This window comes from Mesoplodon mirus (assembly GCF_964341445.2).
Source record: "Mesoplodon mirus genome assembly, chromosome: 3".
NCBI lineage: Eukaryota > Metazoa > Chordata > Mammalia > Artiodactyla > Ziphiidae > Mesoplodon > Mesoplodon mirus.
Genome location: NC_138978.1, coordinates 193,775,130 through 193,793,419, shown reverse-complemented (window position 1 = coordinate 193,793,419; position 18,290 = coordinate 193,775,130). Strand labels below are relative to the sequence as shown.

Here is an 18,290-nt window from a genome sequence, read left to right as displayed (position 1 = left end):
ATCTGATCTCAGAGATTCAACTGTCCTCCATAAATTGATGCTTCCCTTACCTAAATCATTACCTTAAAGCTCTCTTCAAAACAATATATTCAACTGTCCGTGGGTTATTTCTATCTGGGTGCCTATAGGAAAAACCGATGTGGCATATTCAAATTGAACTAATCTTTCCCCCCTCATTCAAAGCAACTTCCACCTCCATTTTTTTTTTTTGCTAAAAACGAATGGGACATCATCATCCTCTGATTGGTAATGCCACAAGTCTGACTTTTATGATTCCTTTCCTCTTATACTTCATAATTCACTGAATTCTACTAAATCTGATCATTAAGTAGCCCCTGATGTCATTCATTTCTATGTCCACTCTCAGTGCTATCAGTGTGGTCAGTCTGAACCTCCCTCATCCTTTCCCTCCACTGCAGCATCATCCCCCCAATCTTTCCTCCACGCCTCCAGCCTCGCTGCCCTACATTCTCCTCCACCTGGCAACCAGAGTAATAATGTTTACATAATGTTATAGTCATTCTCCTGCATTAATCTTCTTAATTGCTTCCTATGAGCCATTGGAAAAAAAGTCTAAATTTTATAACATGGCTTATAATTGGATGATCAAAATCTCTTTTTTACATGAGGCTATCCCAGTTTTCCCAGGACAGTACCAGTTTATATACATTGTCCTGGTGTCATTATTAAGAGAACTCTACTTTGACTCTCAGGAATATCTTAGTTTAGAAGATAAATTACACAGTCACTTTACTTAAAGTTTTTTTTTTTAATGATTCTTTCTTATATTTTTAGTCCCACAATTTACCATCCCTTCAATTGCTTTCCTAAGTCCCAATCATACTAAATTTCTTTGTCTTCACTAATGGTTTTTCATCATCTCTTTAATTGCTCTCCTAAGCCCCAATCATATTAATTCATTTCAATCTTCCCTAATGGTTTTTCACCAGTGGACCTTAATGCTTTGTTTCCTCGGACGGGATCTACTCCCCAGCCCCCAACTTTGCCTATGTAACTACTTCTAATCCTTTGCATCTCAGTCCCAATATCACCCCCTCTGAGGCATATTTCCTGGCCCAGCTTTGACTTTGTTAAGTAAATCTGATTGTCATTGATATAACATGATTATTTCTCTTCCATAGCAGTTCTATTCATTTCTTTCACATATTCAAGAATTACTTATTGAGTACCTAGTGTGTGCCAGGAACCCTTATAAGTATTTGTGATTAGAGAACAAGCAGACAAAGGTCCCTAGCTCCCAGAGCTAACATTCTATCATGGGGAAGACTTGCAATAAATAACACATATATAAAAAAAAGTAAATTATTTAGTATGTTAGAAGGTGATGCGTAATAAGATAAAAGAAGAAAACAGAACTAGTAAAAGTGCGTATGAATTTTGGGAGAACTGGATTTTTGAGTGGATTGTAGGCCTCATGGAAAAGGTGACATTTGAGAAAATACTTGAAAAAAATTAGGGAATTATCCCTGTGATTGTCTGAAAGAAGAACATTCCTTCAGGGATAATAGCCAGTACAAAGACCCTAAAGTAGGAGTAGGAGTCTGACTGATGTACTTCAGGAACAGTAAAGAGGCCCTCGTATACAATGGACTATTACTCAGCCATAAAATGGAATAAAATTGGGTAATTTGTAGAGGCGTGGATGGACCTAGAGAGTGTCATACAGAGTGAAATAAGTCAGAAAGAGAAAAACAAATATCATATATTATCGCATACATGTGGAATCTAGAAAAGTAATGCAGATGATCTTATTTGCAAAGCAGAAACAGAGACACAGATGTAGAGAAAAAGCATATGCATACCAAGGGGGAAGGGGGGGTGGGAAGAATTGGGAGATTGAGATTGACATATATACACTACTGATACTATGTATAAAACAGATAACTAACGAGAACCTACTGTATAGCACAGGGAACTCTATTCAGTGCTCTGTGGTGACCTAAGTGGGAAGGATGTCTAAAAAATAGGAGATATATGTATACGTACAGCTGATTCACTTTGCTGTACAGCAGAAACTAACACAACATTATAAAGCAACTATACACTGGTAAAAATTAATTTAAAAACATAAAAGAGGCCTTCGTGACTCAAACATGATGATTTGATGGTAAGGGTACAGGAGATGAGAGGGAAAAGGTAAAAAGAGGTCAGATCATGTTGGGCTTTTTAAGTCAATGTAAGAGTTGTAGCTTCTACTCTGAGTGAAGTGGGAGTCATGATAAAGTTCTAAGCGGAGGAACAGTGTGATCTCACTTGTGCTGAACTCCGTTTTAATACAATCACTTTGGCTGCTGTTGAGAATAGATGGTTTAGGTCAAGGATACAGTGTATTTTCAAGTGGCATGGGTAAAAAAGAAAAAAAATTCTGTGTATACTGTGAAGGTAGAGGAACCAGGATTTGCTGCTGAATGGGAAGTGAACTGTAAGAAAAAGAGAAGTGTAAAGAATTCAAGGTTTTTAATATAAGTAGCAGGAAAAAGGGAATGGCCATCAATGAAGGTGGGAGAGTAAAGGTTTAGTGGGAGCCAGGGGAGATACAGAGTTCAGTTTGGGACACAGTGAATTTCAAATATCTGTTAGACATTGAGAGGAAGAGGTCAAACAAGAGATTAGATAGCAGTCTAGAGTTCAGGAGAGAGGTGTATGCTGAAAAAGTAAATTTTGGATTCCTGAGCTTATGTATTATATTTAAAGCCATGAGACTGAACAAGATCATTGAGAAAATGATTGTGGGCAGAAAAGGGATAAAGACAAAGGACCAAATCCTGCAGCATGTCAATATTAATATCAGGATGATGAGAAGAAACCAACAAAGGAGGCAAAGAAGGAGCTACTACAAGGTAGCAGGGAAACCAGATGAGTGTCCTGTCCTGGAATCCAAATAAATCAAGTGTATACAGAGGGTGGAGTTACCAGCCATGTCTGATGCTGCCAGTAGGTCAAATAACATGAGAACTGAGAACTGGCCATTGAATTTAGCAAAACAGTGTTCTTTGTCTTGATAACAGCCCTTTCAATGAAGTGGTAGTGGAGAATGCCAGATCAGATGGGTTTATGACAGAATGGCAGAAGGCAATGTAGAGAAACTAGGTCTAGATGACTCTCAAAAAGTTGTGCTGAAAAAAAGTGCAAAGAAAAGACTTGGTGGTGATGGTAGATGTGCAAGAAAGTGAGAAGGGCAAGGTAATCTGGAGTATATGTAAGAGAATGAGTACAGTGATGGACCATGGAACTTAATTTAGGTAAGGAAGTGAAAAGACATCTGTTAGCTGAAGGAGACTGAAAAGCTAGTGAATTTAATAGATTATAGTTCCAGTGGGAATCAAAAAGGAGGGAGCTGGAAAGAGAAGAGGTGACAATAAGTATCAAAGAATGAGATGCCAGAAATAGAGCTTATGTGTAATCAATAGTAATTATAAAATCTAGAGTATGACCGTGAAAGTGAATGGCTAAGGAATGATGGGAGAAAAGGCCATTAGTGGAGTATAATCTATAAAAAACCATGGAATCACTATGTGTACACCTGAAACGAATATAAAACTAATATAATGTTATCTGTACTTCAATTAAAAAGAAAACAAAAAACACTACGTGGGATGACAGACACAGGACTGAACAAAGAAAATAGTGAAAGATACTGGGTTCAGAGCTGGGGTATTATAGGGGATGCAAGGAAAATGGTCTGAACGAGGCAGTGAGGACATTGAGGGTATCTCCCCACTTCCAAAACACAGACACCTCTTTAGGTGTTGCAGCCTTCAGAACTGCAGGGAAAGATGTCGGAGAAGAGCCAGGTTTTGTTAGGGGAAGGAAGGATTCAAAGAAGAGCTTGTTTCTGTAACTGTGACTGCTTTCTAAAATTGTGTCTTCCCTCTGCTAAATTCTGACTTTCTCTTGATCATATCCCCCAAGCCCAGTTTGGTGCCAGATATCAGTGTTGACAGGATTGTCAGGGAGCGACCACATTTCCTGTGTTGCTCAGGAAGGTGGTGAAGAGGTAATTGGAGGTGATGTGGAGACATATTTGGGAGGGGGTGGAATTCAGAGAACATGGTTCCTTAGGAAGCAAGTGGGGACTTATCCCCACCCACAAGAGTAGGGCTTAGTTTTACATAAATAGAGGTATGTCTGTTTCATTCTAAACGTAAATGAGGGGGAAAAAATGTTTGGTGAAACTTTCATGTTCATTTGCTTGAAGATAGGGAGTTAAAGGATTTCTTCTTCGGTAACTTCTCTTTTCTCTCTGAATTAGACGACATGGTCATCTGCAGGGGATAAATGTCATAAGTATGGATTTGAATTAATAGTATTAAGATGTAAATCATATCATATGGCTTTATTTCAATAAATCAACCTTATAAAATTTTCTGTTTGATCAGATCCAGTCACCTGATTAGTGGAAAAGTCAATGCCAGTTTTTCTAAGATCCCCATCTCCCCTCTAAGATAGATTGAATTATAAATTAATCCTTATTTATGGTGCTCAAACATTGGCCGAGTGTACAGTTTCTGATGCCAGCTGTCTTTGTCTCTGCTCAGATACTGGAATTGCTGACTGCTGGTCATCACGTCCTTTCCTCGGGCACAGAAGCTCTAGACATATTCTTACAGGCCCCTCGCAGGAGTCTTCCCTGTTGACTGTAGACACACTAGCCTACCCCTCCCTCTAATCTGAGTGTTGTGTATAGTATGTGAAGAGGTACTAGCCTCTAAAACCTAACCTCCCACATTTCAATGTTGAGGAATACCCAGATGTTCTCCCCAGTCTTTTGTTTCTATCAACTTTCACACTCAGAAACATTGAGATGCCAAAACCCATGAGGTTCTCCCCCCCCACCCCTTTACAAACTCAAGCTGTTATAGTGAAGAAGGTGGCAAGGTCAGACAGAAGTCTGAAAGAAATGGAGAGTGTTTTAATAGTTGCTTCGAAGAAAGAGATGAAATGAGGACTAAGGGCTTTCAGAATGATGACTGGCTATCCATAAGAGCATACATGAAGTGAGTGATCGTAAAATATGGAGGCACTTATCCGTTAGATTGGATTATTTCTTCCAGAAGGGGAGAGACATCCACTTTCCATATACTGATGTTTAGACTAGTTTTTAAATGTTAATTAAAAATCTCAAAGGAATTTGTTTCTTTTCTTGAGTATCCCAAGAATTCAAAAGCCTTAAATTATTTAGATTCGCTCTTCTTATTGCTCCAAGGTATTTCAGTGGCTCCTGTGCTCATGATTTTCTTTTAGGTCAAAAAAATCAAATGTCATGATTTCAGAGTAGCCTTTCTCATCGCCTAGTGAAGAGCTCATCCCTCCTCCCGCTTCCCATCCCCACTATTCCGATCACATAATTCTGTTTTATTTTCTGCATGGTATTTAGCATTATCAGGAATGACTTTTTTCACTTCTTTGTCCACTCGATTATCTTAAAGATAAATCCATATGTGTAGAAACCTTGTCTGCCTTGTTCCCTGCATATCTCAAGTGCCTAGACTAGTGCTTGCCACAAAGAGTACTTAATAAATATTTGTTGAATAAACATAAACATTAATGGTTCTAATGTAAAAAAGCGGTTATAAATCAGTAACAGAAAGATAACAAAATGGGGGAAAAAGATATAATGAGAAACCCACAAAATGGAAATGGCCTAAATTTTTTTCATTAATTTTAAATAAATATAGATGGAAACAAGGTACTTTTTTAACTTAAATTTCTAAGTATTTCAGGATTTCACAAATCTTATGTTTCATACTATAGAGCTGGTTGCAGCAAATACACTTTTGCACGAATACAGAAATTTTTTTATCCATGTGGACAAAAATACCTATATTAAAAAGAAATGAATAACCTTTGAGATTAAAGGATAAACAATATATAGTATATTTCCTGGTTATACTGGCTGTATTTCATCTCACTTTGATCATTAAATGATTGACAGGTCCTATAGGTTAGGTGGCAAATGCTTTGATGGATTTTCATGTCTCATTGTTCCAGGTACTGTGGCCATAGACTTGCAAGACACAAGCTGTAGGTCAGCAGGTGGCCATGGCCATACTCTGTCTCTTCCTTCAGAAGGAAACAAAGAAGTCAGAAGACCCAGCATTGCTCCCGTTTTAGAGGTTGCAGATACGTCATCAATTCAAACATGTGATCTTCTAAGTGATCAATCAGAAGATGAAACTACACCAGATGAAGAAATGTCCTCAAATGTGGAGTATGTTTGTAAGATTTACTGGGATTTGTGCTTGCCATGAAAAACTAATATCCTTCCCTTCTGGACCTCCTAGAATCAATCCTACATGCTTACACCAAAACACCCTTCCTATTAGACAGTATCTCTCTTTATGATAAAGTATCCTAAATCCTCAAATTTCTGGCTTCAACAGCTATTGACAGCCTCATTTTTCTCTGTATTATCCTTTATCCTTAAAGAAAAAAATAGGTAAATCAGCATTTCCATGATATAATCTATATCATATTTTACATATTTTTTTAAGGATACAGTTTGTATTTTCATAATTATATGATTTTGTTGAATTATAATGTACCTTCTACCTCTAATTTATTTTTTCACTTCCATATTGAAGTTCAATCAATTATTCAATGACATTTAATACAGCTTCTTCCATTAAGCTTCTCTTATTTCAGCATTCAGCAACCATTTTTATTCAGGATACATCAATAATATTTTTAATGAATGAATAAAGGAAGTACTAGTTCTCTTTACTAAGATTCCATAACAGATAGTATCAATGTTTAAGCTATTAATCACATTTTAGCCTACAGTAGAGTTTGTTTACTTGTCGTATTCATATATTATGTTGGCTTTTTTTTTTTTTGCAGTACACAGGCCTCTCACTGCTGTGGCCTCTCCCGTTGCGGAGCATAGGCTCCAGATGCGCAGGCTCAGCGGCCATGGCTCATGGGCCCAGCCACTCCATGACATGTGGGATCTTCCCGGACCGGGTCACGAACCCGTGTCCCCTGCATCGGCAGGCGGACTCTCAACCACTGTGCCACCAGTGAATCCCTGTTGGCATTTCTTGAGGAAAGCACAGTGTTCAACAGTCTTAACAGTGGAGTCTGAAGGAATTTGTGTCCCATGGCAGTTCTACCTTATACTGGTTGTGTGCAAGTGACTTTGATTAAATCTTCTGACCCACAATGCTTTATCTGTAAATAGTGTTCACATGAAGATTAATTGAGATAACAGAGTAATGTGCTTAGGACAATGGTTTGTGCAGAGTAAGCATTCAATGAGTATTAAATACTATTTGGTGTAGTATTGGTCATAGTGGCAAAGGTAACATCATTCAAACACTTCTAATATTTTTCATATAATAAAAGTTCAATCAATGTTGAACTGAACTAAAATGAACTGAAATATAATTGAAACTTACAAAAATCCTTCTGTTAATCCTTCACACTTTAAAATATTTATTACAAGAAACTTACACATACCCACAGAAGACAAGGCCACTCTCCAAGAAGTTAATAATACTCAAATAGATTTATGAAATATTTGACAGGAAGAAGAAGAGGTTTGACCACCAGTATATTTCTAGAAATGGTGTTTTGTGGTGTGATACAAATTCTTTCTTTACATGTACTGAAAAAACTGAGGTGGAATTTTTTTTTATATCTAGAAAAATGAAAAAGATGTTGAAGTAATGGTGGGGGGCTATCAACTTCTAAATTTTCAAAATGTCTCCATTTTACCATCCTAGCTAATGATGTCTGGAATAACTAGATATGAAATTTCTTGGTTTGAAAGATAAATTTTTTTATCAAAAAAGAGCTTTCATATTGGATAAAATAACTTTGCCTCTACTAAATTTTCTTTTATTTCTTAATTTTCATTTGTGCTGCTACTTTTTGATAGTTTCATTTTGAAAATTTTACAACCACAATGTGACTATTTTTATAAAGTCAGCAAATAAACTGAGTATCTTTGATAATATTTAAGCATGATTCCAGCAAAAACTCTGGCTTTTGTGTGGGTCTAATGGAATAATTTAATCAATCTAAAATAATTTACTCTTTTTCGGTTATGCATCCATGACTGATGAATAGTGATAGAGTGAATCATAATAATGCATTTTGCTTTAATATATTTTGTAAAGATTAACATTACTGTTTTCTAAAATGTGTCTAAATCTTTTAAACTGAGGATTGGCAAACTTTTTCTGGAAAGAACCAGCTAGTAAATATTTCCAACTTTATGGACCATGTGGTCTTTGCCCCAACTACTCAACTCTGTTTCTGAAGCATGAAAGCACCCAAAGACAATACATAAAATGAGTGAGCATGACAGTGTTCTGACAAAACTCACTTCTGGACACTGAAATTTAAATTTAACGAGCTGAAATATTATTCTTCTTTTGACTTGTTTTTCCAACCATTTAAAAATATTAAAACTACTACTTTAGTTCACAAAACCATGTGATGAGCAAGATTAGGTCCATGGGCCCTGTTCTAAACGATTTCCATATCAAAATAAAGAATTACTGCATCTTGGGCTTCCCTGGTGGTGCAGTGGTTGAGAGTCCGCCTACCGATTCAGGGGACGTGGGTTCGTGCCCCAGTCTGGGAAGATCCCACATGCCGCAGAGCAGCTGGGCCCGTGAGCCATGTCCGCTGAGCCTGCGCGTCCGGAACCTGTGCTCCGCAACGGGAGAGACCACAACAGTGAGAGGCCCGAAAAATAATTACTACATCTAACTTTATCAAAGTAGAGGAACATGGCTATAACTTGATTGTCTGATTTTGCCTGCATTAATTCAAGGCAATTCAATATTTCATATTGTTTTACAGATATGCTAAAGGCTACCCACCTTACTCTCCATATATAGGAAGTTCACCCACTTTTTGTCATCTCCTTCATGAAAAAGTGCCATTTTGCTGCTTAAGACTAGACAAGGTAAGCACTTACTGCTGTTATTTTCCGTAAAACTAAAATGATGGCATTGTGTAATTACATGTATTTAAATAATTTTGTATAGTCTTTTGACTAAAATATGTTAAAAGAATATTATCTTTCAAATGTAAATGTAATACATAAAGTGGTGAATTTTACTTTCTTAACTGCACTAAAGATTACCCAAGTGTTTACCCTCTACTAATGTAGCCAACGAGTTGGTCAGTCTTTGTTTCAAAGAGAAAAACAAAGATGCCAGAGCCTCAAACCAGGGTCTCCCAAGATCATTTTGGCCAGATGCACTCTATTTATTTTACTAGACATTTTTGCCTCAAATCTCAAAGTGGAATCGCTTGACATGGTGAAATTAACTAGTCATAATTCATTACTGAATTATTAGACTGGAAGTCTCTTGCTTAATGTCCCCTTTCCTAAAGATTTTACAGTAGTTCTTGGTTCCTGCCTTGATATTCAGGAGAAACCATCCAAAACAGAAAGATTCCAAGAAAGCAGGAATCTTTCTCTTTCACAGTATGGTCATTGGACATGACCTGGGTAAGAATTTGTTTTCATCATGAGTCAGAGGGCAGATAAAAAGAAGACTCTCAAACTCCCCATCTCCCAGAAATTAAAATGTGCCACTAATTCTAACCAGGAATTTCTTCCTTTATTTTATATTTTGGAGTTAGCTGGAGTTAAAATCCCAGCTCTCTGCTTACAGGCTCAGCCATTTGGACAAATAACATTATCATTAAATTTCAGATTCCATATCTCCAAAATGCTTGTAATTTTAATATGAACCTTACAGGGTTCTTGTGAAGATGATATAAATTCGTGCATAGAGAAAGCTTTTCACAGTGCCAGGAATGTAATAAATGTATAGGCACTTAATACATTTTGTTAATATTTTTACTACTATTTACTATTTACTACTATTTACTATTTTACTACTAATATTTTTACTACTATTACTTTTTCCATGTGATAAACATTATGAATCTTGACTCTTGCTGTCACTCTTGAGGAAGATCATTAGAAAATTTCTGCCTCTATCTTCCTAAAGTTTTTTTGTGAACACTTACCCCTGCTCCCAGATGCTTATTTGGGTTCATTAAAATGGACAGTTCCATCTCTCGATGCCTTATTTTTTGTCAGTCCTTGTTTTACTTTCCTGCTTCACAGCATTTCTAGCGCTGGCTCGCTCTGCATCTTTGGTAACCTTGATGCATCTTAAGCTTCAGAACCCTTCTCGTGTATTGGCCCCTTCCAAAACCTGTGACTGATTTTTTATGTATGACTTTTGTGTTTTTTTCCTTAAAGAGGATTTCCAAAATAATATAAGCTTTAGGTCCCATAAAGCTTGTGTTCACATCTGGTGGCATTTTACTTTTTAACACACAAAGATGAAAGTAATGTTGGGAAACCAAAGAGTCGAAATGATTCCACTAATTCCCAAGAAGGGAACCTGATACAGGAAAAGTTAAGCTTTCAGAGATGAGGCTTGCTGGAGGAGAAACAGTCTTTTAAAGCCAAAAGACAAGTTGTCTCTTTACCAAGGTAAAAAAGCGATGTTTCCGAGTATCGTTGATTGGCCGATAACATCTGGGGTTATCCATTCTTTAGGTGGCGTTATTCTGGCTGGAGGTGGTGGTCTGCTCTGTAAATCAGTGCCCATTTTGCGATTAGCAGATGGGGTTATGCAGCCAATCCTACTGTGTCCATGAAGTCTGTGAGCAGGTATTTTGTTGCCCAGTCCGTTTTGCATCAGTATCAGCAGGCTCCTTTTTGGTCAAGGTTTATCAATACTAAATTCCCTGTTTTGTGCTTGTTCTATTTCTTTTTTTTTTTCTTACTAGTTGAACTACTTCTAAATCTTCTAAATTAGTTCTTTTACCTCATTTGATCTCATAAAAATGAAGTTCTTAATAATCTCAGCCTCAGCCTGTCATCCTTCTCCTTCCACAATCTGTAAGTGACCTAATTTCATGTGGCTTCATATCCTGTTTATAGTAGTAATTCTCCAATCATACTTCCAGTGAAGACTGCCTGTCCTTCTCCTTTACCATTCCCCATTTCTCCATTCTTTCTTATGCCTTAATCCTTCCTTCTTGATTGATCTTCCTACTTCCGTGATTACAGCTTTTAGAAATTCTACTAATGATATCCTATTAGTGGTAAATTCTTTCAATGTCACTTTCCCTAGATATGTCCTTATTTTGTCCTCTTTCTTGAAGAATAGTTTTGCTGGGTGTCCAATTCCAGGCTCTGAATTTTCTTTTTCTTTTAGCCTGTTAGGATTTTATTTACTACCTTCTGTGCTCCACACTGCTGATGAGAAGTCAGCCATTGTTCTAAACTGTGTTTCTGGTAGTTAAAGCTCTCTTTTCTCTCTGACTGCTTTTAAGATCTTCTTGTTGTCTTGGCTGTTCTGCACTATGACAATGTGTATGACACTGGATTTCTCTTTATTTATTTGGATTAGGATTCATTGGGTTTCCAGAACCTGAGGATTTGGATATTTCATTAATTCTAGAAAATCCTCAGTCAATATTTATGTGAATAGTGCTTCTTGCTGATTCTCACATATCTTTTTCAGGTATTCTATTTAAATGTGTATTAGATATTCTCACACTATCTTCCAAGTATCTTAATTTTTCCATACTACTTTCTCTTTTCTTTCTGTATTCTGAGTAATTACTTCAACTCAATCATACAGTTGATCCCTTCAGATGCATCAAATGGGCAATTTAAATTATCTTTTGAGCTTCTGTTTTTAATTGTTATATTTTTAGCTCCTGAATAGAGTCTATGCAATTTTTTAAACATCTAAATGAATATTTTAAATACCCTCTTGTTCTTTGCTCATGCTTTGAATGTTCTCTTTTATTTCTTTAAACATAGTAAACACACTCATTTTCTATTCTGAGTCTTATAACAGTGAAATCTGTAATCTTTGTGAGTCTAATTCTGTTGTTTACTGTTTCTGCTGACTCAAAGTACCTTGTTCCCAACAATGTTCTGTAATTTTTTGTTAAAGAATAAAGGCAGAGAACATTCCAGAATTGATGATGAATCCACAGAGAATCAACAAATCTCAACCCAAATAAAAAGAAACCCTCATAAAGACATATAAAGATTAAAAAACCAGAACACTAAAGCAATTCTCCAGGCAGATAATTTTGTTTAAAAGGATCTTGATTTAATAATGCTAAGTCCAGTAAATTCTAGCTTCCTAGGAAATAGCAAAATATCCTCAGGAAACACATTTTGGTAATTTGTTGTTATTATTGTTAACATTAGTATTTTACATTTGAGTATTTGCATCATTATCTTGCCAGCTCATGTATACATTTAGACAATTAGGGTTTTTTTCTTTTAATTTTTGTTTTTGTTTTTTAACCAAAAAAAAAAAATTCCCTTTTGATATCGATATCCACCCTTTTGGTATTGCATACTTGGAATGTTCCAAGGTTATTTAATTTTAATATTACTCTATTTCTGGAAATAAAGTCAGAGGCAGATTATTTATTTTTTTCCAGCTTTATTGATGTATGATTGAAAAATACAAATTTTGTATATTTGAGGTATATAACATGATGCTTTGATATACATATACCTTGTGATGATTCCTTAATATTGATACCCAGATGTCATCTGGCAGCAAGTTTCAGTTTGCAGTGGAACATGTGTACACTGTGTTGCTGCCTTTTCCTTCCCCAAATCAAGCTGCATACCTGCAATTGATTTGTCTTGTCCATGCACACCTTCAGGCTGGAGAACTGGGCATAAAAAAATGTAACTATTTTCAAATTTATTAGAAAACAAAGGATTTACTAGGTTAGCTTAATTTCACATTTCCAGATCTTCTAAATATTTTTACCCAACATTAGTGGAGTATAAAAATGGCCTTTCTTTGTATAATTTTTCTTCTCTAGAGTTGCCAGCATAACTACTATGAGGACGCAAAAGCCTATGGATTCAAAAATAAGCTAATTATAGTTGCAGCTGAAACAGCTGGAAATGGATTGTATAATTTTATTGTTCCTCTCAGGGCATATTATAGACCAAAGAAAGAACTTAATCCCGTAATACTGCTATTGGATAACCCGTAAGTATATTTTTAAATGTACAAACAAGACAAAAATTTGTTAATATTTTATCAAAAATAATTTAATTTACTTAGAATATTTTAAATCAGATACATTATGGCACATGCTTCATTGAGAGATATATTCTGTGCTGTGGCAGAAAACAACCATTTTATATGATTGTGTTTCACAAGTACAACTTAAAACATCACTGGAGTACTCTGAGCCGTTTATTTAAAACTATTTTTGCAAGTGGTCATTGCTCTCTACCAGTGGGAAACATGCCACTGAAATAATTATAGTTATTTTTATTAAATTAATCAACTAGCCTGGAAAATCTCTGCCAAAACTGGACAGTTTCATTGTCTTTGTGAAGAACCATTAATTATCAGAGAAGCATATTAATGATCCATTTTATATCATACCATTACACATCATCATAAGTTCTTATGATTCTTCCACTGTTAAAACATATATTCTGTAACATAACATGAATAGTTTGTGCTTTACAATGTTCATTTCTTTTGAAAATGTTTCATTGATATAGTCTTGTGAAATAAGACTACTTAAACATTTCAAAATCCTTATACAAATACAAATATACATCACTAAATGCTGTGGTCAAATCCATTGTATACTAAAATTGCAATATTTCTCTCTCTGACTCAGATTAGTAGCAGATGGTCCTTAAATCAATACCATATTTTAGAATCCTCCAACTCTCCTCTTAAACTCTAAAGTGATGCAAATTTCAGGGTAAACCAAATGAGGTCAAAATCTGCTGCCTTGTCTCTGCTTTTAAAATTTATCAAAAGAATTTTTTCAAAACAGAGGTATCTCCCTAATATATTGTAACTTCATGACATTATTTATTCTGAATATATGAATATCAAGAGACTGATTGACTCATCTTGTTTTAGAGTCAGTATCTCAATGGTAATCAACTCTAAAACTTGAGCACACCTCTAGAGGTTTCAGTTGAAGAATTTTCAGGTCTGATGACTCAATGATTTTTTGATACCACTTTAGCATCCAAGGAAAGGTGAGATAAATTTAGGGCAGGTGTAGGGGAACAAAAACTTGGACCCAATGTCAGAGGAAATAAAAACTTAATAAAACAAATCTTAGGAGAATAACAGTTGAATTACTGGATGGCTAGGGTGATAGAGTATGGTGGCAAAGCACCTCCAAGGCCTTGGGATATATCCGTTATTCTGGAACTTTTCTGGTAGGAGGCTCTAAGAAACTGACGAAGATCTGGCACATGAGAGATGCTCATCAACTATGTGAATTCAGAAGTGTCCAATTTTGGCTCTTTTTGCTTATGGTGTAGTGTGTCCACTGCCTTAAAGATGAATTTAAGACAGGGGTATTTACAAGCTGATTGACTTAGAGCATTCCCATCTCGGATGGCTTGGATCAAAGTGGATCAACTCAGGCCCCAGAATACAGAGAAGCAGATAGGAAGAGGCTTGGAAAGAAAGAAGTGGCACTGTGCCTACAGCAGCCCTATGATAAAGCAAAGGGTAAAAACTATCCTTTCACCTGCTTTATATTATTTCAAGGTAAAATTTCTTGTCCTGATGTGTAAATCTCCTAATTGGGTTCTTGTACCTGATTTCAATGTGTATGTGTGTGTCAGAGGGCTTCTCCACACCTCCAGCAAACAATGCTCAGGACACCAGCTCAGTTCTGGGGGAATTCAACTCACTTCTGACACCATCTACCCAGAAATAGCATTGGATTCCACAGGTTGAAAGTTCAGTCTTACAAAACTGTCCCACCCGCACTTCAGAATCTAATCAAAAGCCAGGTTATCACCCCATAACTGATCAGCTATAGATTGGAAGTTTCAGTGACCCCCTCCTTGGACTTCAGATGCCAGTTGCATGTCTAGGTTGTTACCTGTACTTCTGACTGAGTGGCTATAGATCGGGGGTTCCCACAACCACCTACTCAAGGTCAAGTTATTTGCTAGAGCAGCTCACAGAATTCAGAGAAACATTTTACTTAACAGATTGCCACCTTATTATAAAAGCATATAACTTGGGAAAAACTGGATGGAAGAGATGCACAGGGCAAGGTATGGGGAAAGGGCATGGAGTTTCCATGCCCTCTATGTGGGCACCACTATCACCAAATCTCTACCTGTTCACCAGCCCAGAAGTTCTCCAGACTCCATCCTTTTGGGTTTTTAATGGAGGCTTCATTACATAGGCACAATTGATTAAATCATTGGCCATTGGTGATTGAACTCAATCTCCTGCCCCTCCCCCTTCCTCAGAAATCACGGGGTGGGACTGAAGTTCCAACCCTCTATTCAGGTGGGAACTTCAGTTTCCCTGGCAAACAGCCCCATCCTTAGGTATTTTCCAAAAGGAACCTCATTAATTTAAACCCAGTGGTCCTGGAAAGGGGCTTGTTATGAAGAACAAGACACCCATTTCAACTTTTTTGGCTCTGAAGTGATTTCAGGAACTGAGGACTAGAGACCAAATATTACGACAAAAGATGCTCCCATTGCTGTTATCACTCAGGAAATTCCAAGGATTTGGGGAGCTGTGAGCTAGAAAATGTGGTGAAATGTGAGAAATCTGAATGTGAATACCAAATATACATTCCATATAAACCACAATAAAAGAATCAGTCTTGTCAAATTTGGGAGTGGAGTTTACTCCATGGAATGGAGACGGGCTCCACTCCTTTTCCATATCCAGTTGTGCTGAGTAATCTTATCTCAGTCACTAATCCCCCTTTCTCCCCCTTATTATTCCAATGAGCAGGTGGCAGGAGCTAGGATTTCTTAACCTGTGTACCTGGTGTAGACTTTGGAATTGCCATAACTAAATCAGCCTCTTTCTGTTTGGTTTTGAATTAACAGGTTACCAAAATGCCCAGTTACTCAATGGTTGATTGATTGGTTTGTATATTAGAATTATAAAAATCAAGTGGTTATTTCTAGAGTCTTAATTCCTGAATCTGATGAATCACAGAAAAATCTGAAGACTGTTTTTCTTAGTTACTGGCAAACTGGTCAGTATTTCAATATAAATATAGATGTAGCTTTTATCAGAGAATATTTTATCTGAATAATACTGTAGTGACTATTTAATAAAATTAATATTCTTTACCACCATCCTCTGCTTATTATAGTAATAATTGTTGAGCACTTACTACATGGCAATCATCATAGTAGATACCTAACCTTTATTTCACATTGTATTTCCATAAAAAATATATCCATGTCATATAGTGATGATTTATCCTCAGAAAGATGTACCAAGCAGCTTAAGATCTCAAAGCTTACGAATTACAATGATAACATTTAAAGAATTCAATCTGTGTGACTTGATTACACCACTGCCTCTTATTTCATAGAAAGGAAAAAGCAGGCCAAAGAAGTTAAATGATTTGTTCCAAGGTCAATTCTAGAATTAGAACCTTCTCTGCAATTCATAGTTCATTGATTTTTCAACTATGTGACCTTACTTTACTTACAGGTTTTTGATATATGCAAAAATACATTGTTTGTCAATTGTTTTTAGAAACAAGAATATTTTAACTTTAGAATATTTTGCATTAAATTTTTTTCTTTGCTTTCCTAAGGACTTACAGTTTGGAATCTAGCTATTCACATGATGTTGTTTGTTAAATGATTTTAATGGGGTTTGACTTTTTTTCAAAGTGTTGGGATGAAAGCTAGGGCTATAAAATTTATCACCTTCCTGTGCATTTCCCGAAAACGGTATCTAACATTTTTATTTGTTGTTCTCTGTTCCTTTGATTGAGAATGAGGAAGCAAACACTAAACACCAGTAAATAATGTTCCAGGAAGTTTTATGCAATCCTCTTCTTTTTTTTTAAACAATGAGATACTTGTTTCTCTGCTGTGGCTAGTATTTTTCAGTCTATCCTGTAGTACTACAAAGAAATATGATGTTTTCTTTAAAATACTTCTGGGTTATAAGAATTTGCACACTAATAATTGTACACACTTCTACAATTATTAGCTTAGTGGGGTTTGACTTTATTTTAATGCACATGAGCATTGCTGAAAATAATATCAATACATGGCTACTTAGGAAATTTAGTTGACGACCAATTTATTCAATATACCAGAAACAAATAACAGATGCCACAAATATGGGATTTAAAAATGTAAATTAAATTTATGATATTCACATACATAATATGTCAAAATAAGTCTTCACAATGTTTCCAAATAGAAGGCCTTCTCCATTTCATATGGTAATTACATAAAATCCGGGTACATTGGAAAACATCTTACACTTGATACTGGTTCATTAGAGCTGGTCTCATTTCTGACTGATTGGCCATCTGTTCTCTTTGGCCTGTTGTTGTGGCACACTGATTTTAAATAGTTTGATTACCATCTCACCCTTAAAGATTGTCTAATCATCTCATGATACCATTTCATATAAGACATGGGAAAGAGAGTCAAACACTTTGAAATATATTACCCAAAGCTACACAAGGTTAAAGTACAAGATCCAGCCTTATCTTCTTAATTTTTACAACATTTTGTTTAAACTATCCCTTTACTAAATCAATCTTCTTTCCACATATAGCTACAAGTAAGCTCCAGTTCAGCTTATTTCAAAAATAATGATAAACTGTCTGATATGTCAGGGTCCTTATTAAAGACATTCAGACCTTAGACTCATACAGATCTGAAATAAGATCTAAGTTTACCCTCTTGATAGGCCTGTTGCGTATTACAGAATTTCTGTAAGCCTCAATTTTCTCATTTATAAAATGAGTAGAACATTTATCTTAAGTTATTTTGCAAGTATATAAAATAATGTATATGAAGCACTAGTACAATATCTGACTCATAAAAAGCAGTGAGGAAATGTCAGTTTCCCCCTTCTACCACTCAAGAGAAGGACATTGTCACTATTTAAACTGATGGGAGAATTTCTGTGAAAACCCAATTAACAAAAAAAGGGAAATTTATTTCAAGTTGTTGAAATTAAGCTACTACTATAGTTTTAGGGGAGAAATAAACTTCTTAAAAGTGGAATTATGAAATGCTAGCAAAATAAACTCTCATTGCATTCTTTTCTTGAATTTGAAATAAAAAAATTAAGTTCATTATAGTTATTAGTTAAATGGGAAAAAATGATATCCAACTTGCAAATCCATGCAATTTCTCAAAATTTTTAACTTCCTATCAATAGCTAGCTAATTCATATTTGCATATAATGAAAATTTTTATATAATAATGAAGATACTTTAAATATAAT

The 18,290-nt window shown here is 35.7% G+C and overlaps 1 protein-coding gene across 9 annotated transcripts in view; it reads left to right on the top strand.

Moving 5' to 3' along the window:
- The window catches only part of KCNT2 (potassium sodium-activated channel subfamily T member 2), a 354,895-nt gene that overhangs the window by 252,936 nt on the left and 83,669 nt on the right, over positions 1 to 18,290 (top strand). For all 9 annotated transcript variants that reach the window (XM_082615038.1, XM_082615036.1, XM_082615040.1 and 6 more), the window contains 3 exons: positions 6,013 to 6,232; positions 8,833 to 8,938; positions 12,871 to 13,043. In XM_082615038.1, coding sequence (XP_082471164.1) covers positions 6,013 to 6,232; positions 8,833 to 8,938; positions 12,871 to 13,043 — 499 coding nt within the window. The remainder of the gene's footprint in view (positions 1 to 6,012; positions 6,233 to 8,832; positions 8,939 to 12,870; positions 13,044 to 18,290) is intronic.